At 43.5% G+C, this 25,305-nt stretch overlaps 1 protein-coding gene across 3 annotated transcripts in view; it reads right to left on the bottom strand.

Annotated features, from left to right (window-relative positions):
• The window catches only part of Epsti1 (epithelial stromal interaction 1), a 98,217-nt gene extending 74,101 nt beyond the window's left edge, over positions 1 to 24,116 (bottom strand). For 2 of the 3 annotated variants that reach the window (XM_075949713.1, XM_075949715.1), the window contains exons 1-3: positions 23,812 to 24,116; positions 5,066 to 5,124; positions 3,372 to 3,455 (exon numbers count right to left, since the gene is read on the bottom strand). In XM_075949713.1, coding sequence (XP_075805828.1) covers positions 3,372 to 3,455; positions 5,066 to 5,124; positions 23,812 to 23,996 — 328 coding nt within the window. In that variant the 5' untranslated portion in view covers positions 23,997 to 24,116. The remainder of the gene's footprint in view (positions 1 to 3,371; positions 3,456 to 5,065; positions 5,125 to 23,811) is intronic. The other variant, XM_075949712.1, reaches the window with a different exon arrangement.
• Between the last annotated feature and the right edge of the window lie 1,189 nt (positions 24,117 to 25,305).

Here is a 25,305-nt window from a genome sequence, read left to right as displayed (position 1 = left end):
CTAAAAAGTGCATGCTTAGAGAACACCCCCCCGCCCACCTCCCAGCAGCTAACAATTGCTAGTGGCTCCATGGTTAGGGCAGAATTGTGTGCCTAACTCCCCTCTCCATACTGATACTTGATTGGGTATTGTGAAATATTATTTTAACTACGTAAAGATGTGATTTTTTTTCTGCTGCCTTTGTTAGTGATGTACAGATGTGTTACATTTTCTCATGCTGCATTTGTTTAATCATGTAAACATGTGTTGCATTTATTTCACCTTGCCTGACTAAGGCACCTGGTTGGTCTAATAAAAAGCTGAATGGCCAATAGGGAGGAGAGGGATAGGCAGGACTGGTAGACAGAGAGAATAAATGGGAGAGAAGGAGGAGGAGAGAACAAGGGAGACAGAGAGAGACCTACCCCAGATCAGAAGCCAGGCAGCCACCAGTCAGACTGAGAAATAGGAAAGAGGACAGTAAGAAAGTGGGGGGGGGGTAAAAGTCCCAAAGCAAAGTATAGATAAAGAGAAATAGATTAAAATAAGAGTTAAGATAAGGCTGGGCATTCATAACTACTAATAAGCCTCTGTGTCATGATTTGGGAGCTGGTTGGTGACCCAAAAGAGAAACCCTGGTAGTACAGTCTGGATTGGACTTACAAAGGTCTTGTATATACTGTCCTGACCTCTTTGAGTTTGTGTGTGCAGCTTCACTGCTGTGTCCAGAAAATAATGTTTCCTTGTAGTTATCCACAGACTTCAATTCTTATGCTCCTTTGCCTCCTCTTCTGCAATGATCTCTGAGCCTTGGGAGGAGTGTGGTATATCTTCCCTTTAGGGCAGAGTACTCTGAAATCATTTATTCTAGTCCTTTAGTCTTAAAGTATAATGAAAATATGCTAGCTAGGAATTGCTAGTTCATCATGCCATTTACTGCCTATTTATTTGTTTGTTTGTTTTTGTATTCAAGACAAAAACAAAGACTTCTAATGATTTGTTTGCTCTCACTATTAAACCAGAGTCATCTGGGGCCAGAAAGCATCATTTAGTGATCTCTCAGTGTTTATACAAGGTTGGTCTTTACATTCAAAGGACTCCTTTCACGGGCTAGAGAGATGGCTCAGTAGTTAAGAGCCCTGGCTGTTGCTGCAGAGGATGTGGGTTCTCCTTCAAGTACCCACACCACAGCCAACAGCTGGCAGGCTATAACTCCAATTCCGGGAGATCTGACCACGCACCCAAGAATATAAGGTCTATAAGGCAAGTTCCAAGACAGTCAGGAGTGTCACACAGAGAAACCCCATCTCAAAAAAAAAAAAAAGGCAATGGGCAGGGCGGTGATGGTGCACGCCTTTAATCCCAGCACTTGGGAGGCAGAGGCAGGCGGATCTCTGTGAGTTCGAGGCCAGCCTGGTCTAAAAGAGCTAGTTCCAGGACAGGAACCAAAAAGCTACAGAGAAACCGTCTCGAAAAATCAAAAAAAAAAAAAAGGCAAAACAAAACAAACAAACAAAACCTGGCTGAGTAAGCGGGGGAAGCAAGCCAGTAAGCAGCACCCCTCCATGGCCTCTGCATCAGCTCCTGCCTCCAGGTTCCCACCCTACTTGAGTTCCTGCCCCGACTTCCTTTGGTGAGGAGCAGCAATGTGGAAATGTAAGCTGAATAAATCCTTTCCTCCCCAGCTTGCTTTTTGTTCGGGGTGTTTTTGGGGTTTATTTTGTTTTTGTTTTTTTTTTTTTTTTTTTTTGTAGCATTAGAAACTCTAACTAGAACAACTTCACAGAGCAGACAGGCGCACACTGAGATCTTGCTCATTTTCTGTATAGGCTGCAAAACAACAGGTATCAACCAAGTTCTCCAAATTCCAGAGTGAGGAGGTACCCAGCCCCCGGAGAAAGATCCAGAAGGAAGAATCAGCTCTAGAAACCCCTTCAGGCTGTAAAAGAGTTTGCATAAGGCAGGATGCAAGCCGAGCAAGGATGCCTTTCTACATTCCAACTCCTCTGTGTTTGTGTTTGAGAAAGAAACGTTTTACGCTAAGATGATGGAGATGATGGAGGTGCTTAATGAAAATCACCATCAGCATACAGTACTGGGAGCAAAGAAGACGCTGAGAAACTGAGCCTCGAGGCATAAGTCCACAGTCAGATAGGTCCTCAAGAAGACGCGGCTGATGCTGACCACAGAGTCGCAAGCCTGCAATCCCAATACTAGGGAGATAGGGGCAAGATGTTCATGGGCTGAAGACTAGCCTGGACCACGAGACTCCGTCTCAGAGAAAGAAGCGGCTGCATCTCGGATGGCCTGTCTTCCTGAGCTGGAGGAGAAAGGATGGGACAGTGTTGTCTTCACCTCTACTGTGGATCTCATGAAAGAGTACACAACTAAAGTCATCCTGGAGGTGACCAAGCCTGGCCCGTGCCTAGCACTGAGCACTGATTACTGTGAACAAGACTATCTCAAAAGACAAAGGGGGGGAAAAACGTACAATTTCTTATTTTTCATATAATGGGAAAGACTGCTCAGGAGGATGGGTTTGGACTGGGTTCCTCAAATCTGGCTTATTCTGCTAAAGGTAAATATTCTATTTAGTTCTATAGTTCTATCACTTTCACTCATTAAGAGATTTCCAAATTACATTGCTTTTTTCCTTAAATCTTTAGGGCTATTATGACAGTGGGTGGCTTCGAACTCAAGGTATCTTTATATTAACTGGTACTGTGCCAACTTTATCTTTGGCTGTGAAGAGAAGTCAAGACAGCAAGCAAATGACTCCAATTGGGGGGGTATCCCCTCTAGAGGTCTGTAACCCCATGCTAGGGGTCTTGACAACCCATCACACTGGCAGCACCTGCTCTGCCAACTCAAATACCCCCAACCCTAGCAGGAAAACCCACAGCTGGGTCCCCAGATAGCTCTCATTTTGCTTTCCCGATTGACTCTCCCTTCATTTTCGTCACATTAGCATCTAAGTGCCAGGATGAACGTGCTGTCGTGGCTTCTCCCCGCGTCCAGACTGTGCTGTGACAGGGCCCGCGCAGCGCCCCAGGTAAGCTTTCTTCAGAGCTGATCATCTAAGAAGCTCTAAATTATTTGCCAATTAAGCCATCACTTTATTCTCACACAACTGTGGCAGATGCGTTTGCTCCTTTGCTGAAAGCCAGAAACAACCTCCCTGCACATTTAAATGTCTCCTGTCAGGTGTCTCCCGTCTCTGGGGGTGCACCCACAGAACAAGCCTTCGCGTATGAAGGAAGGCAGATGAGGCGGGCCTTAGCGTATGAAGGAAGGCAGATGAGGCGGGCCTTCACATGTGAAGAAAGGCAGGATCTGCGAGGGACCCTCACTACTGGCTCCTCCGGCTTTCCGGCTTTCCGTTCGCCACTTACCCAGCCGTTGCGGCACCGAGTAGACTGGTTTTGCCCTGTTCTGCTGCTTCCACTTCTCCAGGTCTGCCAGTTCTTTCTCAGCAACTAACCAGGTGAGAAATAGCAAGTCATCGATGTTAGAATTTGCAAAGAAACCTGGTCATTCCAAAACATCAAAACTACTAGCAAAGAGCAATGAGTTTCCAGAATGGGAAGACAAGATGTCCAAGAAAAGATGGTAACTCTCAGCGCCCCCGTCCCCAGGAATGCTGGGCCCACCCCATGGCATTTACCAAGTGTCTGCATAGAAGGAACAAATTTGAACAACAGCTAAACTCCTCCTAACACAGAGAAATATAGTTTTCCCTCTAATGCCGACATCCTTAAAACTTCATGAATTATTTCTAAAGATGTTCTATAGCAAATGTGTACAAAAACTAGAATATTCATATGTCAATAAGATCCAGGTAAATATACATCCCCAAATAATTCTGGTGCCTATATTTGCTTTATTTTTAATGTTTCCCAAGCTGGCTGCAGCTCTGAGGAGGGAGGCTCGGCCCTGGCACCACTGCTCTGAGTCTTGGTATTCTTCATTGACCAAATGTTCAGAGCTTGAGACAGCAGGGGGCGCCCGGGAGGTTTAGTCTGTTGCTCCAGCAAGTAACCTAATCTCTCAGACTGGATTGTCCCAAAAGACCATTAATAAAAAACTTCAAAACAGTCGAAGAAAAGTTCTGAAACACTCCCAAACCCCGGATAATTTTGACTCTTAAATCCCTCTTAGAAATTTGAACTGGACGCCTGAAAGATGTTGGAACCTCGGGGTTCTGTTGGGTAAATGTCTGAGGTACCCATGGTCACGGCAGATCACTGTCATTTGCTATACTGACTCATCAACCGCCAAGGTTGATGCTCGTCTAGTGTGGTCCCTTGAGATAACTACTTTCCTGGCTGTGCCACTGCGCCCTCATTGGTCACTGAATCCCCTACCAATCACCTAATGAAGGAGAGCACAGACTTCCCAGAGCTAGCTGCACAGCCTGCCGTACACAGGAACACAATGTCCTTGTGACCTAAATGAGTGTTCTCTCTCCTGGCGAAGCAGCATTTGTATTTACTGTGCCTCGGCTAAACCTGCGGCTCATGCCCGAAGTACAAAAACACAGCAAAAGCTTAAGATGTGGTCCCTGCCCTCCAGGTTATTGTCTAGAACAAAAAAGTGATGATACAGATAAAACCACGGAGGGCAGATGGACGGTTACAGAGGCTTGGCAATACAGAGGCTAATGAGAAAAGTCCGTTAAGGAAGGATGGGACATATCAGAAAAGGCATAAATTAGCTTACGACCTTTTCCATATATAGCTTGTCTGTTTCAAAAGTATTCTTGGTATTATTAAAATATCACCAACTTGCTTGATAAAGCAGGGACCAGATGCAAATAGTAACAACAGGTGTGACATTCTTTTAAACCCAAGAAAAATCTAAAACTTACACTCACTCTTTCCATGATTTCTGTCACTAATGTAGAGAAACAAATTTAGAAGTGTTAACAATAGAATAATTGCTCAAGTATAATTAAAACTGCTAAAGGTTTTTTTAAGAACTTGGTGAGATCCAATGAATCTCTCTAAATCAGAAAATAAAAATACTTTTAAAAAATTATAAGGCAGATGAGAAGCACTCTGAGTCTTGGTTGAATACGTGTGCATACCTCTCTGCATCTTCTGCCTGCGGCTCTCATTCGGTGCAATCAGGGTGTACATGCCTGCGCTGGGAGGAAGAGGACAACAGGGGTTACGATCATGACAAATTTCTAAGGCGTCTAAGTCACCAGCCCATCTTCCTCCTAACACCATCAGACATCAGCCCATCTTCCTTCTAACACCATCAGACATCAGCCCATCTTCCTTCTAACACCATCAGACAGGTACTGGGGAAGATAGCCTTTCTTAGGCGCTTGCTCTGTCCTCTGGTGCCTTCCAGTCTAGTTGAAGAGCAGGTGGACAAGACCAAATAAAAAAGGAAAAGCAATTGGCAACTGGCTCCTGTGGAACTACAAGACCATTGGTTCTTGGTAGACTGTCCTTGTAGGACATCACTCCTCTAGGTGGCGCTCTAGGAGTCAATCCCTTTAAGATCAATTTTCGTCTTCTTGTAGACCCACTTTAGGAGGAAAAGGAACACAGGGACATCTGCTGCATTCTTTGTGCAGACAAACAAGAGTTCAAGTCTTTGGCCATCCAGCCACATCCTCTTTGTGACTCATGTGTCTAGCCCACTAGTCTGGTTCATGGTTTTAGGTTTTGATTTTTGGGAGCCTCGTTCCCCTGGGCTCCCCATTTCCCTGGGGACACAGGTTGAACATAATCAGGAGCCCAGAGAAACAAGGACACTGTGGACGTGAGACTCGAGGAAAGCTTTCTTATTTTCAGTTCTATCTTTGCTCTTTCTTTAGCAGGTGAGGTGCCGACACGTGTGCACCATTGCCCACACTGGTGCACTTGCCTGGGCGTGCGTGTGTGAGGACCCGAGATTGGCGTTGGTGTCTTCTGCTTCTCGCCACCTTATGTTTTGAGATGGAATGTCTCCCTAAAGCTGGAGTTCTATTTTGACTAGACTGGCTCGCCAGAGCATACACACCCCCATCTCTGTTCCTTCCACACCCCTCCCTTGTAGCTCTGGGGTTAGAGCCACACCCCTCCATGCTGGACTTTTCCCCCTGAGTGCTGGGAATCCAAAACCAGGTCCTCATACTTGCATAGCAAGCTTTTTACCCGCCGAGCCAGCTCCCAAGACTCTTTTGTAAGTGAGACTATTTCTCGTGGAGTTACCAGAAATACCGAGCTATCTAAAACACGGTGAACCTTTAGGAGCAGAGGCAGGCTTCATAGGTATGTGTTCCAGACCTATGCCACAGGGCCTGGTTCATGGGCTAACTGAAGTACAGCGTCACGATTCCCAGCTGTGAGTCTGTGCTCGGGTGGCTCTTTGTGAGCCCATGCACGTGGTCCCTCCAAAGCGTGAAGACTTCAGAAAGCAAAAATATAGTACAGTAACAGACTGCAGCATACAGACGGGGGCAGTTTGGGAGAAAATGGGGTGGATAAACGCAACCATCTTATAAGTACAGGTTTAAAACAAAACAAAACCAAAACCCTAGATGCTCTTACAAGACTCTCTTCCACCTGGGATGCACCATTTCCAGGGGCAAATCAGCAAAGGCGGAACAGTGGAGGCCAAAAGTGCTGAATAACTGAAGCCATTTTTCCTTATCTCATTATTTTCTTAGCTGCGCGCCTGCTTCTTCCTGGATCTTAATTTTAGACTTGTAATGTGAGGTGCACAGCCACCTTTGCATGCAAATGGGGCTGCTGGGTGCCCAATTACCTAATGTGTATCAGCAGATGGTGCATGGGTAGCCTAGCATGCATACAATGTTGTGAATACAGAATTAGAAAGACCGTCGCTGGAAATTAATCCCTTATCTGTTACATAGTCTTTCTTCACCCCGAAAAACATGGTTTTTTTTTTCACTCCTCCAATTGCCAGTACTTCATAGGAGCTTGGGAGCTGCAATTCTATGAGTGGTATCTGGAAGCTTCCATGTGGTGCAATGGTGAAGCCATTCTACAGTCTTAAAGCTGAACTGCAAGGCACCGGATTTAAAGGCCAACTGTGAAATTGCCGCGCCATCCTCTGTGCCGGGACTGTGATGTCCAGTCGAGGCTGGGGATTCGTTCGTGCCGCTCATCTGCAGCTCTTAACCTTTACCAGACATCAGAATCACCTGGAGGGCTTGTTGGCAGGCTTGTTAAAGGGCAGAGTTTCTGATTCAGTGGCTCTGGAGTGAGGCTCGATAACACGCGTTTGTTTAAAAAAAACAAAAAATAAGTTCCCGGTTGATGTTTGCACTGGTTAATCTGCACCTTCATCTTTACAGGATTAGAACCTTCTAGGAGAAATGCCTCCTGGGCCAGTCTATAAGGGCATTTCCGGGAGGGCTAACTATGGAGGGATGACCCACCCTGAGCGTGGGTAGAATGAAAAGGGGAGAGGAGAATTGTGTATACATCTCCTAGTTCTTTCATGTGTTGATGAATATACAAGCTGGTCCAATTTCCTGTAACTTTAGCTCTTAGAAATGCTTCCAAACAATGTGAACACTTCTCTGAGCATCTATTCCAGAATTACTATGCTAGAGACTTAGCAGGGGATGGAAGAGGTGTCAAACACAGACAGATACCAACCCCTTCCACCGACCTTAAGCTTTAGTTAGAAACTATTCAAGAAACTGACATAACGACAAAACTATCTAAACAAGCTCTAGGGTACGATGACCTAGGTAGTCAGAGACCCATGCAGAGGAGACTCACAAAGAAGCCAGAAGAGCAGAAGCCAAAAGAGCAGTATACATCAAGGAGGAAGAATGCGAAGTAGAAGACGTGGCAAATGAGTTTGCTGAGAACATGTCAGAGAATTTCCCAAGCCGGGCGGTCTGTTTGTACAAATTATCACAGAGGGTTAAGGGGGAGCTCTGTTTCTAGAAGATTATAGTTTACAGTATCTAATCTGATTAAGTCTGATGATGGTACAGTAGCCTCTGCCTTCAATCACAGAAGACATGAGGCAACTGAGTCAGAGAAAAAAGGCTTCCTACTCAACGCACTGAAAACGGTGCGACCCAGTAGGATTGTTTATATCTTGCTCTCTCTCTGGCTCCAGGTCTGAGAAACTGTCCAGGGAACAGCACTGCCAGAACCACAAGATGCTGTGTGTGGGTGCTAGGACATAGACACTGTGGAGAGGGGAAAAGAGAGGGGATAAGCTAGCTCTGAAAATAAAGGATTTTAATCAAAAGCATTTCGGCCTAATCCTAACATTGGTCCTGGTAATACACGTTTTCTAGGAGAGAATGCCTCAGCAATATTTATTGGCTGGAAATGCCAAATCAAAAATATATTAATATAAGAAAGCATTGCCAAGTGATTTAGCTTTTAGCTCTCCTTTTTTTTTGCAGTAGGAAGAGGAGCTAAAGTCTGAGGATATGCTTTTTTATTTTTAATATCGTGTGGCAGAGTGCAAGGCCCTGATGGATCAAAAATATTCATCTCTTCTCTCTGAACTTTCTCTGACATGAATAGCAAGTATAATTTATTAATGTTCTCAACCAATTAGTTTCCACCCACAGCGGACCTTTGCCATTTTAGCTTCACAGTGTTCTTCCCACCAGTGGGTTCCAGAGCCGCTGGTCAGAGCAGCTCAAGCTACCTCGATTTAGCATTCTGGTCATTTCCTAATGGAGCAACATCCTGGCTGCTGAAACAAATATATATATTTGCAAATGGGTTTCCCTAATTATCTCATTGAAATTTAATGATATATCTGTTGGTAAGATTGTTTCCCATTTCCAACAGCACGGTTCTGTACGACAGAGCAGAGGAGGGCACAGGAGACAACAGCCTAAAGCAAAGACGATTGTCTTTTCTGTATCGCGTTTAAAAGGGGGAGGGGGGCAGGGGAGATGGCTCGGCGAGTGAAGGGTGAGGCGGTATGCAAGCATGAAGATGTGAGTTCGGATCCCCAGCATCTATGTAAACAGTCCAGAGAGGTAAACCCAGGGCTGAAGGAAGTGTAGACAGACAGATGCCTGAGCCATCAGTGAGCCCCAGGTTCAGTGATAGGCCCTTTCTCAAAACACAAAGTAGAGAAACAATTGAGGAAGACGTGGCCACCCCTGGCCTCCAAATCTGTGTGTGTTCACACACATTCTCTCTCAGCACATGTACACATATTTAAAAAAAAAAAAAGATTTGAGGAAAAAGATGTGAAAGCCATGTTTACATTCTGAGGGCCCTCGGATACTTACACCAGGGCATCTCCTAAGTACCCTTGTGTGCCATTCTCACGACAGCTTATCAATAAGCACTCTAGAAAAAAAAAATGCTCCGTGCAAGCTGTGAAAAATAGATTGGCTAGCAAAGGTATTACACACATCTATCCCCTGGAGTCTACAAACCATGCCAGATGTAATTTAAATTTCTAATTAAGACCAGGATCGGTTTGATTGAAAAAAGCAGTGTAGTGGATAGCAGGAATTCAGGAAGAGATAGATGAGTGAATTCCAGACGGCTTCAGGCTGAAGAGTAGATGTGTGGAGTTTCCTGCCCTGGCAAAACCTGGCTTGATGCCGGGATGGAGAGCGGGAACTAAAAAGGGTCACTCAAGATTCACATGCAAAGAAGCGAAGTCTTAACGTGCCAAGTCTTTGGAGTAAGACTAGAAGCCCTTCCTCTCCATGCATCATCTCATGAGCAGATACTGTGTTAAACAAAGCCTTAAACACACAAGCAGGAAGAGAGGGAGACTGTATATAACCATGCATCCAGTGCCTGGATGGTTTGGGGGCTCTTTCAACAACTCCCTCCCTCACGTCCACTCCCCTGAGTATCTGGGTCCTGTTTTAATAAACTCTCATTTCTATTCCATGCCTAACTTGACAAGCATGACTTCCCCTCCATCCTCCTGGATATTGCCCAGATTTTTATATATCCTGCACTGGTTTTCTCTTAAACTCTGGAAACATTGTCCCTGGGCTTCCTTTGAGTTCATTTCTAAGTTCTTCTACTAATGAGACCAAGAACCCCAAAAGTGAACCTCAGTTTCCCGAGGGACTGTTTTTCATAATTCAAGAAAATCTGTCATCTTGGATACAATTGACAAAGAGGGGAATCACTAAGGGGATGAAAGGCACCAGACAAGGTTATGGACTTCCATGTTGGTTTTGTTGTATGGCCTTCAGTGTGGAGATATGAAGCTTATTATTTTCACTATCGTTTTGCACTTTTATTTTATGTGTGTGGGTGTTTTGCATGCACATAAATACATGGCCTAGGAGTCCTGTGTCTTGACAAGTGATGACCAGTTTACACAAGTTAGAACTACACACCCTACTAGAGGCTCATGGTTTGGTAAAATATTTGACGCCTATAGTATTGCTTTTGCTGAGGCAATCTGGATAGTTAAAATGCACAGCTGCAGAGGGTGGACAAGAGATGTTATGTTGCTTCCCTTAAAAGCATACGCCATAAATACTATACACAAAAAGAAAACTAGCAAGAACAATTGACGCTAAAGATACAAAGAACCACCATGAAAAAAAATAATACTGTACAGAACTTGCATTTCTGAGAAGCCAAAACCAAGATGAGATTGGGACCAACTAATAGGTAAATTTGTAAAATTGCTTTCTCGGGAAAAAAATTAGAAGAAATTTGTGTCTTCAGAACATGGGTATCGGGTCTGGGATTTTGATACAACTATTACAAAGTAGTACACTAGCCTGTTTTTACTTCCCGGACACTCACAGAAGACATGAGATTCCTGGCCAGAGACAAAAGACTTCACTCCTCTGAATACAGCCTGGAGCATGCGCAGCAGCTTTCCCACAACAGCTGTCTAGCCCTGGATCTGATGCAGGGCAGTGTGCTGAGAGCATTGGGCACCTGGTATGTTTGGCTGGCAACTAAAGCATGCTATATTTAGGCTTTTCTGGGTTTTATGAATCAGGGTATCAGGATGCAACTCAGCCTGGCCTCGGCTTCTCAGTTTCCCCGCCACAGCATCTCCCGAGCCCGGATATCAGTTATGTGCCACCATACCCTACTAATCTGCCGTCGGCACAGCGGGTCTTTGTCTTGGAAAGAGTACACCTGTCTGCCAAGGTTCCAGTTAGAGAGGCAACCTCAAGCAGCCCGGATTAGTTGGCCACAGTAGTGTGTGAGTTAAATCTCAGATCCTCAGGAGGCTGGAAGATCACTTCAGACTAGGACTTCGACACTAATTAGGAAATACAGCAAAACTCCCCCTCAAAACAACAACAAAACAATACAGAAAACAAGAAGCTCAGGTTAGGCTGGGCGGTGGTGGTGCATGCCTTTAATCCCCGCACTTGGGAGGCAGAGGCAAGCGGATCTCTGTGAGTTCGAGGCCAGCCTGGTCTACACAGCTAGCTCCAGGACAGGTTCCAAAGCTACAGAGAAACCCTGTCTCAAAAAAAAAAAAAAAAATAGAAGCTCAGGTTAAAGGTTGACGAGAGCAGGAAACTGGGGAAAGGCTTTGCCGAAGATCTAGGTCACGTGACTGGTCTCCACTCTTCTGCCTGATTCGCCTCTGCATTCAAACTAGGAGAAATGTTGGCCCCTGCCAAGGTGCATTTTCCCTTCCTCCTAACGGCAATCCCAAACCATTCAGGTTGACAATGCGCCTGGCTAAAAGCCTGTAGTCTCCGACCTCTATAGCTAAGCGTGACCACACGATTAATTTGGGACAATGGCATATTAGCAGAAGCTTGAGAAAGATTTCTAAGACCATGCTTTTCACTGGAAGTGGACAGACCAAGCTTTGGTTTGCGGTTCCCTTCCCGGAGGGGTTGAGGTGAGTGCGGATGCTCAGATAGCTAGTCTGCCCTCTGACGTCAAAGCTACCATGTTAATGGTCACCTAGTGTCCAATTGCCTGGCTTCGAACCTCATCCCACTACTCCCTAACTAACGACTTTGGGCAAACTACAGAGTTGCTCTATTTCTAAAGTAGAGAAAATTATCCACTTCATAGGTTAAAAACTAGCTTCAAATAATTTTAGGGTCCAAAAAAAAGAAGGATCTGGAGATAAAAGTGCTTGACAGCCTGAGTTTGGTTCCTGTCATCCACCTGCGGAAGAAGAAAACTATCGAAAGTATCCCTGACCTCCAAACATATGCCATGGCATGTGTGTGCCACATCATACACACACGCCATATCCACATAAACATACCACGGTAATAAATATAATTTTTAAAACGATATCAGAAAGTAACGGGAGCCAGAGAAGTGGCTTTGATTCTTGGCCTCCTCACATGCAGTGGCTCCCAATTGCCTGTAATCCCGGTTCCGGGGAATCTGATGCCCTCTTTCATCTTCCAGGGCTATCTATACACATGTGATAGACAGACACCTATACATGCACACATATGGATGAATTCTTTCATTAAAAGAAAGCAACAGTGTTCCACTATAATGACCAAGTATTTGTCTCGGTCCTAGACTAGCTACTTTCTGGTATATTTTGTAGGGAAAACATAAACAAAGCTTTGTTTTAGAATATCTGTGAAGGGGCTATGTTTTGTGTAGTAATATGGGCGGCAGGGGCTGCGTCCCCAAACACCCTAGCTGCCTGCCCTGCCTGGCTAGCTTATGCCCCGAAATAATTACACAGACACTGTATTCTTTTATAAACTGCTTGGCCCTTAGCTCTAGCCCTTACTGGCTAATTCTGATATCCCAATCAACCCATCTCTAACAATCTGTGAGCACCGGTCTTACCGGGAAGATTCTAGCCTAAGTCCATCTTGGGTCAGAGCTTCATAGCGTGCGTCTTCCCTGGAGCAGGTAGCATGGTGTCTCTCTGAATCGTCTGCTCAGGAGGGGAGAGCTGAGGAATCTGACCTCACTTCCTCTTCCTCCTGGCATTCTGTTCTGTCTACTCCTCCCACCTATCTTCTAACCAATGAAATGGGCCGAGGCAGTTCCTTTATTGCTTAGCCAATGAAATCAACAGATTGATATATGACACTCCCACATCAGTTTTGCCCATAGTACTGATACCTACATACAATATATATGACGGCTGTTTTAGGTGCTAGACCCTCCCCCATCACTAGGCTAACTCCTTCTCTTGCTCTGAATGAATCCCTTTTGGTACCTTTCCCATAAATGTATACAGTTTTTTTTTTAAATTCACTGTACAACTGTGGTCCTGACTGGCTCTTCCCCATAACATGTATGTCATGGTTTTTTGATTCTTTTCTATGTATCACAGAAGTAACAAGACCCACGGCTTGAAGCGAAATGGTACTGAGAAAGATATCTTTAAAGATTAGCTGATGCTATTCTCTTGCAAGTGGCAGCACACTCTGAGCCCAGACCTTCGCCGCTCCTTCTCTTATTGAAATATAATAGACCTACAGTGAACTGCAAAACCTTAAGTCCACAGCTCTGTGACAAACTTTTCTTTAAGGCCTCTGGGTTCCAAAAGAGAAAGGGAAAAAAAGAAGTAGAGAAATAAAATGAGCTTTAGGATGTGACCAAGAGTTACTCTAGCCCAACTGTTTATTTTTAAATTCTTTAAAAGCCTTGGGCTAGGGTTGGAGTTCAACTCAGGGGTAGAGTGTTTTCCAGTGTGCACCAGGCATGGGTTTTACTCCTCACCCCACACATACACAAATAAAGCCTAACAAGCAATATTAGTCTAACAAAGACCACCTCTCTCTACCCTAGGCGTCAGTTCTGGAGGCTTTACAAGTTTATTCTTTCACCTCTTCTTTTGTTTTGTGTGTGTGTGTGTGTGTGTGAGTGTATCATAAAATTAAGCTGCAGAGTTATGGTACATAATCCCTAAACACTATAGCATATATCCTCAGGAAAAAATATTATCCTACTTATACATAAAACATTATCATACCCGAGGAATTTACCTAGTTATATTCAGATTTCAAAATTGTGTCATTGAATTCCTCCGTATTTCCACTTCATCTCAGAGTTGGTCACGAATCTCACTGATCTCTGCAGACTATTCCTCTTCCTTTCATGACGGGCACCATTAAGAAGCCTGCGGATATTCTCATATGGAATGTCTCATGGTCTGGAGGAAGTGGTTATTACTATGGAAAGGATTAATACCAGCACATGAGAGGCAGGAGGATCCTGTGTTTGGAGGAGTTCAAGGACAGCCTGGACTATACAAGACCCTATCTCAAAAAAAGCAAAAAAATTAAAATAATAATAATATATTTGTCACTATCACAATAGAACTAAAGAACATACTAGGTCTTTTCTTTCTTCCTTTCTGTCTGTCTGTCTGTCTTTCTTTCTTTACAAGATCTCTTCCTATCTATATAGCCCAGATTGGACTTTAACTAACGGTCCTCTTGCCCCAGTGTTCCCAGTGCTAAGATATGAGCCACCACACCCTGCCCCAGCCTTTGTTTTAATGATGAAAAATATCTTGCATTTTTCCGCATTCCTTTAATAGACTGCTTTTTAATCTTTCCATTTGAGGGAAAACTACAAACATCCCAGAACAAAGGAGCCGTCACGGCTGATTTTTCTGATAGAGAATAGAACCTTCCAAAGCTGTCTGTTCCTTTTGATTACTTTTTTTTTCTCCTAAGCTTTTGTTTCAGATTCAAATACATCCTGAATAGATGCAATTAACCTTAACAATATGCATAACCTCAGTGCACTCTGCTGACTTTGAAGGGGGTCGCCTCACTGTGTAATTGAGCTAAGTTTCATTTTTCTCTCCTTTCTGCAACACTTCCACTGATTATTATAGGTATTATGTGTTTTCAGGCTCTCATCATCCTGTTGATTTACTGTTTCACTGTTGCAGCTGTCAAAGGCTTTTTGAAAAATGTCCATTCATTTTTGATGATACTGTATTTGAACAAAAATGATTGCTCCCCAAGACTTGGCAGATCGCAAACGCATACCACATCGAGGAGCAAGGTCTAGTCCAAAAAAAAAAAAGTTGGAAATTCGTTCTAACAGGAACATAATTTATACCTTCCTCCATAAACAGGAAGGTAAATTTGATCTAATCAAAGTAAAGTGTCTTTTCTTTCCATCCGCTCTAAAACTCCTCTGCACAGAGCTGTCGTTTTCAAACTGTAGGTGGTAGCCCGCTAATGCTTCCTGAAATCCATCATGAAATGAATTTATTTTTAATGAACAAGAATAGAAAATAGGGACTGGAGAGATTACTTAGCGGGGACAAACAGTTGCTCCGCCATCATGAGGACCTTAGTTCAAATCCCCAACACAAATGGAAAAAGCTAGACAGGGTTGCTCTGCCTGCCTGCAATCCCAGCATTGAGGAAGAGGGGGCAGATGCAGAGAGCTCATCGGTTAGCTTGCCTAGGCAAAAATGTGAACTTCTAGTTCAATGAGAGACCCTGTCTCAAGGCGGTAAGAGAGAGTTGGAGAAATAGAGCCAACATCCTCCACTCTGGCTCCCTCATGCATGTGCACGCATCTGCAGACCCCCATGTATGTACCACACAGACAAAGGAACAGAAAATGTCAGCATGTCACATGTAGTGAGAATCGTTTTGCAAAATTTCTTTTTGGTTGTATGTATCTTCATACATATTGACATAGGTCCCAGGTCACAATATCAAATAAATTGTTCACTATAGTTTCTGTCAAAAAATCACCATATAGTTGAAGTTGCTTAGAGACAATGACAACAGCCTGCACCAGTAGGAGGCAACCAAGCTGTGTAGAAGGTATCATAAAAAAGGAGATTTACACACACACACACACACACACACACACTACACACACACACACACACACACACACACACACACACACACACGAGAACATGACCCTTCTAACTACTTTTCTAAATTGTTTAGAAAATAACTTAGAAATAGTGATAAGATTCAGGGCACATTTTTCAAAACTATGGCACCTTGGCATTTGAGAAAATGGAACCGGAAAGTCTGCCTTTCTCCACCCCCCTGAAACAGACCATGAGGGAGTTTTCTAACCTTTAGAGCCGGTAGGTCATCAGGCCCACAATTCAAAGCTCTCTTTTGAAGAATCAGTACAAGCAGGCCTCCTCTGTATCTTCACTTTATTATAGGATTGTTAGATGCTATCTTCGACAAATCACATAGCTACAAACTGTTCACCCTCCACCAAAACTAAGCACAAAAAGACATGTTATGTTTATATAGGAGATGTCCCCAAATACATGTTATGTTTATACAGGAAATGTCCCGGGGGGGGCATGCTTTAAGTGCTTGGTGCAGTATTTTATTTTTAATTTTAGATATTTTATTTTTATTTTATTTTATATGTGTGTGTTGCCTACATATAAGTATGTGCATTGCCTACATATAAGTATGTGCATTGCCTACATATAAGTATGTACACCGCATGCACACCTGATGCCCTTGGAGGTCAGAAGAGAATGTGGGATCCCCTGGAACCGTAGTAACTGATGGTTATGAGCCACCATATAGACACCGGGAATTGAAGTCAGGTCCTCTCCAAGAGCAAGAAGTGCTCTAAACTGCTGAGCCATCTCTCCACTCCTTTGTGGCACTATTTTATAATGTGTAAAGTTTTAAGAGATGAGGCCTAAGTGGTAGGCTAAGCCCCTGCTTAGTCTCTTGTGGCAAACCTTTGAAAGTTATTCCCACTTCTGTTATGATTCTAGGCTGCATTTCCTTTGTCCTGTCTGTGGTCACATTGTACACAAGTCTCTGCCACATACTCCACCTGCCATGAAATTGCCCCACTGTGAACTGTACCTTCGAAATGATGAGGCAAAGTAAATCTTAAGCTGTGTTGCTCTAGCATTGTGTCATAGTAATGAGAAAAGTTGCCAGTATATAAGATTTCTCTGTATCTTTGTGCCATCATTTCTGAAGGCTCGTATGTCACACACAATTTACTAAAGCAATTTGTATTCTTCTCTCTTGTTAATCTGACTTTGTTGTGGATGTCTTGACCATGAACCAAGGGATGGGTGGCTAAAGAAATTGTCTCCCTGAGAAGCTGCTAGTGCATACCACATTACCACATCTGTATTAGTACTCTCTTCGACCTACTGATTTTGTTCTTGATGTGGACATAAAACAATAAGGCAGCAGATAGCTCTGATATCACTTCCTCTCCCAGCTCCTGAGGAGTCTCTACTTCAGCAGGAAGGACTCAGGTTTGAGTCTTAGCCACTGATCAGGGAAAGCAACAGAAACCTGGGAAACTCATTTTATTGCCAAGACTCACATTCCTTATCTGTCAAGGGGAAGTGTTTATTCTGAAGATAAAAATTCAATAATAATGTTCATGTCACTCTGTACAAGATCTAATGCATGGTTTAGCATTTGAGATATTTTAAGCACTTTTATAAACCATTGGTTTTGTTTTTCGGGTGACTCTGGCTTGAACCTAGGGCTGCATGTCTATTAGGTAAGTACATTACTTACCTAGTACACACGAACAACCCAATTGATTGTTTATGTTTGGTGCTTGTCTATTTTGTTTTGGCAGGGTTACTCAGGTTATTTGAGGCTATTTAACTAATTTACAGACTGTTACAACAGTATTGCAATGCTCCAACATATTCATCATTCCAAAAGTAACCGAAGGAAGCCAAGCTCTGCTAATTAGTTTGCTATTAGAATCTGCTAGTAGTTGAGGTACCTACTCAGCTCACTGAACTGCGTCATTATCATTAAGAGTTAAACACTGTCTGTTACATTACAAACTTTCTAAGTGCTTATGGGCCTTGTCTGGGAGCTGAGTTAAATAATCCCCTAATATAATCTATATTGAGCCATCAGGAAGATTGCTCATTAAGACAAGTGTTGAGCTTTCCCAGTGTACTATTATTTTCATAACATTAAAAGAAGCGTCTCACTAGCCAGCTCTCCATCTCGAGAAAGAATGAGCGTAATGCTTTCATGCTGTTTAGCATCTACTGGCAAAAATACTTATTTTCTTCTAATCATATGGAGACAGGAAATTGAAATTTGGAGTACTGTGGTGAGGAGGAAATAGTAGATTAGTTTTTAGAGGCTCTAATAACTACCAATGTGTTGCTTGAAAGCTGAGTAGTGGAACATATCTCTAATCTACCTGCGGAAGCTGAAGCAAAATGACCACACGTTCAAAGTCAGGATGGGCTGCATAGGGAGTTCAGGGTATTCTTGGCTATCTAGAAATAGTCTGTCTCCAAATGCAAAAACAAAACAAAAACAACAACAAAAAAAAAAAAACCCTGATATCTGGGTGTTTTCCTGTCCTTGTGACAAAAGCATCCTGACAAAACAATTTAAAAAACAAAGAGTTTGTTTTGGTTACTTTTCTACTGTTGTGACCATACACCATGACCAAAACAATGTATAAAAGAAAACAAATTTTGTTTGGATGACCATCATGACAGGGAGCATGGCAGCAGGCAGACAGGCATGGCACTGAAGCAGCAGCTCAGAGCTACTTCCTGCTGTGACAGGAGCCACCAGGCAAAGAGAGAGGCCAACTGGAATGTCATGGAATTTTCACACCAAGAAGCCCACCCATATTGATACAGCTACTCCAGTGAGGCCACACCTCTTAATCCTTCCCAAACAATTCCACCAAGCATTCATATGTATGAGTCTATGGGGGCCATTTTCATTCAGAGGTTTATTTTGGCTCCTGGTTCAAGGATACAGTCCATCACGGCAGGGAAATTAAGGCAGCAGGAACTTCAAACAGCTGATAATAATCTTTTAACAGTAAAGAAGATGAAAGTAATGAATGCAGGCACTCAGCTAGTCTTCTCCTTTTTATGCAATCCGACACCCAAGGCCAGAGTATGAAACTACTCTGCCTCCCTCAATTAGCCTTATCAAAGTAATCCCTCATGGGGCTTGCCCAGAGGCTAATTTAATATAAATAATCCTTCCCAGGTGTAACTGCAGACTTGTCTCCTAGATAATTCCAAATCTGCCAAACTGACAATCAAATCTTCACAACCTACAGCATAAACATCTATGTACATGCAACTTCCCATTCTCCTGCAGGTCTGTTTTATATCATGTCTTAGGAAACATTTTCCTGTCCTCACAACTAGCTCAGACGCTGGCTTTCTTTTGTAGCACACACAAAGATTTACTTGTGTAATTATTGCGGAAGTATCTATCCCATCAACTAGATTTTTTTTTTAATCCTTATGAAGTTTGCTAAGTAGATAATTGCACCAACATTTTAAATTGCCCTGAGCTAGGGATGCTCTATTTCTATAAGGTTGTTAGTGTATGTTATTCCCTGCTGCACAGCAAGTACTCCCTAAATATTCACTATTATTGATGCTCAATCTTTAACTCTTTATAGTCCTCCATATACAGTAGACCACAAGTGTGTTATGATAAACTGAATTTGTGTCTAAATTATACTAAACGTTAACCACTGTATAGTAAAGTTTTATATTTCTGGTCAATTTTCAGAACAACTTTTTTATTTTTATTTTCAAACAACATCAGGCTTGTATCAGTACACACAGGCGAGAGCCTATTGCCCACAATCAGGCTGGAAACCTGTACCTTTAATATGCATATAGATGTAAGTAGAGTTTGCTTAGAAGCAAGCAAAATAGCAAAAGAGAGAGTGAAAGATTGTTTTAGATTACAAGTTTATATAAGCTTTTTGTTTGTCTTTAAATCTATGGGAATAGTTTATAATAGTTGAGGAAAAAGTACCTATCAATAGGTAGGAATAACTATAAAAGCCAATATGAAATAGTAAACACTTGCAAAAACTGAAATTCAGATGCAATATAAAAAAAAGTTAACCTATCTGGTATTTGCCATGGTTTAGGAATCATGGATTTTTAAAGAATTTCTTAGATCTTTCCTTTAATAGTTCTTAGTTATTTTTCTAATGCTATAATAAAGACCGTAATAAAAAAGTAAGTTGGAGAAAAAAAGGTTAATTTTGATTACACCTCCATGTCAAAGTCATCAAAGGACATCAGTGCAGGAACTCAAAGAAGAAACTTAGAGTCAGGAACTGAAGCAGAGGCCATTGAGAAATTCAGCTTACTGGATTGTTCCTTGTGACTTGCTCAGCCTGTTTTCTTATAGCACCCCAAACCACCATCCCAGGAGTGACATCACCCGCAGTGAGCTAGGCTCTCCTGCATCAATCATCAATCAAGACATTGTACCACAGGCTTACCCACAGGCCCATCTGTTGGGTTCCTCCTTTGAGGTTCCCTCTTCACAAATGACTATTTTCTGTCACGTTGACACAAAACTCCCAGCACAATTGACATCCTGTCAACTTGGTATGCTAACACATCACTATTAAACCAAAACCCTTCTTGTTGTCCCCCAAGATGTCACCAATATCAATATCACAATATAAGATATATTCCAAACTTTAAAAGTCCCACAAGCGTTACAAATCAAGCACTTTAGACACTAAAATGTCCAGTCTCTCCAAAATACCCAAGTCTCTCTAAAATTCCGGTTTTTCTTAAAATTCAAACGCCTCTTTAAAATTCCAAAATCTCTATAAAATTCCAAAGTCTGTTAGATGTATTTCCTGTGACATAAAAAAAAAAAAGACACAATTTCTTACTCTAAGAAGGGAAAATCAGTGCAGTCACAATTAAATCAAAACAAACCCGAAGTTTAACGGTATTGAAAGTTCAATATTAGCTTCTGAGAGCCCACTCCCAACCCTCCAGACTCCAAGGGGTCTGGACAGCTAGCTCCACTTCTTGGGCCTGCTGTCTGCAGCAGGCCCTGCTTGTCTCTGAGGCTCAGGCCGGCTCTATTCTGCAGCTGCCGTTGTCCTTGGCGTCTCCTGTGGTACTGGTTTCTCCAAAATGCTCAGGGCTTCACTGAAACTGGACTCTCTTCGGGACTCTAACCCTACCACCTAGTGCCAAGTCTCTGCCTCTCTCCATGACACCTTCATGCCTTCAAAGAACGACCTGAATGAATGACTTACACATAAACGAGTTTGGCAGCCAGTACGAGAACAGCACTGGCCACCTCTGAACCCCAGACTCTCTGTTGACTCCGCTGAGATGCTTCTCGGAGGATTTTGCCTCAACAATGCTGGTGTCTTCTTAATCAAAGATGATTCTTCAGGCCCTATGACCCAGTATTGAGTGTCCCAGCAAAGTAAAGATTTCACTTTGGTAGTTTTTAATTCAAAATTGATAGAGCCTTTAAGGGACCTTTAAACTTCCTTCTGACACATCCAAGCCAGGTGTCATCCGACTCTACTGTTCTCAGCATCACCCCCTAAGATCCCGCAACAGCTCATTAAAGCCTGGACACCGGGGGCCTTTTCTAGTCCAAAGTTCCAAAGTTCTTACACACTCCTCCCCAAAACACATGGTCAGGTCTGCCATCGCGATACGCCATGATCTGGAACCATTTCTGTCTCAGTTTTCCATTGCTGAAACTAAAGCACTGTAACAAAAAGCAGCCGGGGAGGCATGGGTTTATTTTAGTTTCCAGCTCTCAGGTCACTCTTGGTCACCAAAGAACCTCAGGGCAAGAGCTCAAGGCAGGAACCTGGCAGCAGGAGCTGATGCAGAGACCAGGAAGGGTTCTTCTCATGGCTTGCTTGGCTGCTTTCTGGTAACACTCAGGTCCACTGGCCCACCCACAGTGAGCTAGGCCCTCCCATGTTAATCCTCAGTCAAGAGGATTAGGCACTGCACCACAGGCTTGCCATAGGCCAATCCGGTAGGAGCACCCTTCTCAACTGGGTTCCCTCTTCTGAAAGAACTCTAACTGGTGTCCAGTTGGCACAAAACGGCCGGCACACATTTGCTTGTTTAGTAGGAAGGCATTTTTAAGTCACTACGGTTTCTCAAGTCACAAGCAATCAAAGGGTGATAGCATCGTCATCAGTAAATGCTTAAATGAAGTCATCGCTATCAGTTCCCAACCTTGACTGAATATTGGCTGAGAGGCTGCTATTAGTTTACTTTTATTAATGAGGAAACTGAGGCGTGCAGTAGCGAAGCATGCTGCTCAGAGAGCAGGGAAGCGTGGAATCAGAAGTTGAACCCATCTACTGGGCATCGAAGCCTGTGCTTGTCATCCCCACATTGGAATCATTGCCCCATGAATTTACCAAAGGTTGAACACAAGTGAGGTTAAATCTACCTTTACCATACAAATGAACTGTTATGGCAATTAGCATCCTCCTTTCTTATTTTTCATCACACGCGTGTGCACACACACACACACACGTCCTCTTAAATTCTCTCTCCAAAATAAGAAAGACCTTCCTAATTCTTTGTTGTTTTTACAGAGACGCCATTGATCATTCAACCATTCCCCCTTGGCTTACCAGTTCCATTAAGGAAACAAATGAGCATGCTGACACAGTGAAGGATGGAGATACAAGATGAATTCAGAGTGGTCCAAACAAGACCTTAGATGTTAAACACCTAAAAGGGAATGCATTCTCTAACACTCTGCTGCCTACCGCCCATGCACATGAAGTCTGGGAGAAGTAATTGAATTCTTTCAGGAATTTCTCTAATGATCTAACAGAAAACTGTTCCTTTCTGAGTGATTTGGTCCAGCAAGGTGCTAGAGTAATTACCATCAAATCAGAAAACAGAAAGACATAACTGATGTGTGCTTATGAGAAGATAGGAGCATACAAATAAGTGGTTATATCTAAATACCTGCTCTCTAATAAGAGGCTTAGAAATAGATTTTTTTATCATTAGCCACTCATAAGCGTGAGGCCAGCATACAGATATGTGTCTCAGAGTCAATGAACTTTTCTTATGGCAAAATGCCAGTTGCTCTGAGAGAAATTCCGCCGTCTCTAATTGATTCCCAGACCATCTGCCCCGACTAAGGGTAGCTCTACACTGAATAGTATTATAACCTTGGTTCTTTCAGAAGCTGGGGAGTGAGAGAAACTCTACTGCTTGTTGGTCATAAGGTTATATAACTGTTCCTTAGCAACCAGCATTTGTCTTTCCTGCAACAAAGAAGTCGTTGCAAAGGGGGAAAACTAAAAATAAAATCGTTTGGACAGTTCTAATTCACAAAGACAGCACTTCAAACCGCAGCGCTGTGTGGGGGAAAAAAAAAACACAAAACAAACAAACGAAAAAAAAGCCCCAAGCCATTCTACCTGGTGCAAAGAGAGGGTGGCTGACCCTCTCTACACAGCATGCTTTCAGGAGGCCATCAGCACAGATCAAGAATAAATGCCTGCTCTCTATTCCTGTTTAGGACCCGTTCCAGCCTTGAGAGGGTGAAGCCCTCACTCCCAGCTCTGCTCCACTGGTCCCAAGAGGCTTGTCTATTTGAGTCTTGGCAGTGATGCAAACTGGCTCCTGAGGTTATCTGGACCTTCTGTATCATATTCTTTTTTGCCTTTTCTCTACCATGGTGGTACCAAATATATAGGCTCACTATCTATCTCTTTTCTCTTTCTCTTGCTCTTTCCCTTGCTCTTGTTCTCTCTCTCTCTCTCTCTCTCTCTCTCTCTCTCTCTCTCTCTCTCTCTCTCTCTCTCTCTCTCCCTTTCTCTCCCCCTCCCTTGCTCTCTGGCTTATTCTCCCACTCTCGCTTTCTTGCGCTCTCCAATAAAGAAAAACTTACTTTCCTAATGACTAAGAAGCCCAGAGCACACCCAGGAGTCAGTCACAAGAATCAATGGAGTGGGTGCCAGATTATGCTGCAAAAATCTCATAATAAAGTAATTCATAGGTGATTTTATTGAGGTAAAATGACACTTAACTCTTTCAAAATCAGTGTTTTGGAGTCTCTATGGTTTCAACCTGCAAAGACTTGGAAAGTGCCTGGGGCCCTGATTATGTTTGGGACCAGGACTTGCTGCATCCAAGGCAGCTTGCTGAATACTTACTTACCTCGTCTGGTCAGTGCGCCCCTGCCTCTCCACCGTAGGGTTCTTGGGAGCTGCCACCTCCAGACTCTGTCTCCGGCTTTGCTGCAAACCCAGTTCCTTGCGCTGCCCATTCCCAGCATGGTCCCCAGAAAAGGAGAAAGCGCCCAGCCCTGGGCCCACCACCCTGCTGCGGGTGTGGGTGTACATGGTCCACAGCCCGCCTGCCCGTTGTGTCCTGGCTTCAGTCTCTTGAGAAAGGGGTGCCGGGGAGGGTTCCCAGGAAGCTCGCGGAGAGGGTTCTGAAGAGCAAGTCAGCGGTTTTAACAGCTGAGTTTCGATTTCTCTCTAACCACAGGCAGGGCCAGCAGGGAACTTCCTCTTCTGTTCCCTACCCAGGTGCCCTCTGACTTTATGACTGATTTACAGCCTGGGTGATAAACCTAACTCTTTCACCCAGCTACAGGGGAGTGGGCCTCAGAACCACTGTGGAGAGAGAGCGCCCAGGATCATGAAGATAAGACATGAGGCAGCCCCGATCTGGTGCAAACTGACCAGAGTCCTGAAAATACTTTAGGAGCTACTTAAACAGGTGTCCCTAATTCGCGGTCACTGTTGGAGGTTTGAGACTGGGAACATATTACCTTGAGTCCCCTAGGTTAGGATAATAACTAAAATCAATGAGACAAAAACAGAACAAAACAAAACGAAAATGCCATTTAGGATTGTGACTGCTGCTTGGCCACCGGAGGACGAGGAAAGTGAAAGCAGAAGAAAGAACTCACTCAACAGAGCTGGCAAGGCAAGCTGAAGGCTAAGTTAGCCTTGTTGAGCAATTGACTAAATGCTCAAGAAATTATGGATTAAATGCCTGCCTTAAGCACAGCTTCCAGCGATCCGGCTCATTTTATTAAAACATAGATTTGCAGGACAAATTCTGTAGTTCTTGGGATATTTGTAGTTGTGGTAGCATTTGTTTGTTATTTGTTTTGTTTGTTTGTTTGTTTAACGCTCCAGATAATTCTGCCGTGATTGTGTGGCTGGGTTCATCACTTGTCACAGTGCTGGCCATGCTAAGATATGTGGCACTCTTTCTGTATTCTTGGAAGCAGGTAAACAAACACTAATGCCCTCTTTGGACAATTGAAATGATAGGCAGATGTGTAAGGTTTCTAGCTCTCTAATTCAGAAAGGGGGACATTTGAGAATAAGTCACAAAGGGCATGGGAGTTCCCCTGGGGTGGGGGATGCATTATGACAGGGCTTTCTGCTGTAAAATCACGTGGTGTGTAGCCATCCAGGTGTTGCCGTACGGCAGAGCCCCTCTGCTTGGCAACTGGCCCCCCAGAAGCTGGACTGTCTTGTTTTATCATTGGCGCTCGGAGCAGGAAGACAAATGTATGTCTGAGAGCTCATGAAAGAATCAAACTGAAAAGCAATTAAGTGTAGGATAAAATAGGAAGGGAGAAGGTCGTGGCCATAGGGGGCAGGATTCCTGTGCATCCCTAACAAGGTATCA

Source organism: Microtus pennsylvanicus, chromosome 15 (assembly GCF_037038515.1).
Source record: "Microtus pennsylvanicus isolate mMicPen1 chromosome 15, mMicPen1.hap1, whole genome shotgun sequence".
Lineage (NCBI taxonomy): Eukaryota > Metazoa > Chordata > Mammalia > Rodentia > Cricetidae > Microtus > Microtus pennsylvanicus.
Note: the sequence above shows the minus strand (reverse complement) of the source record. Positions and strands in the feature narration are given on the sequence as shown.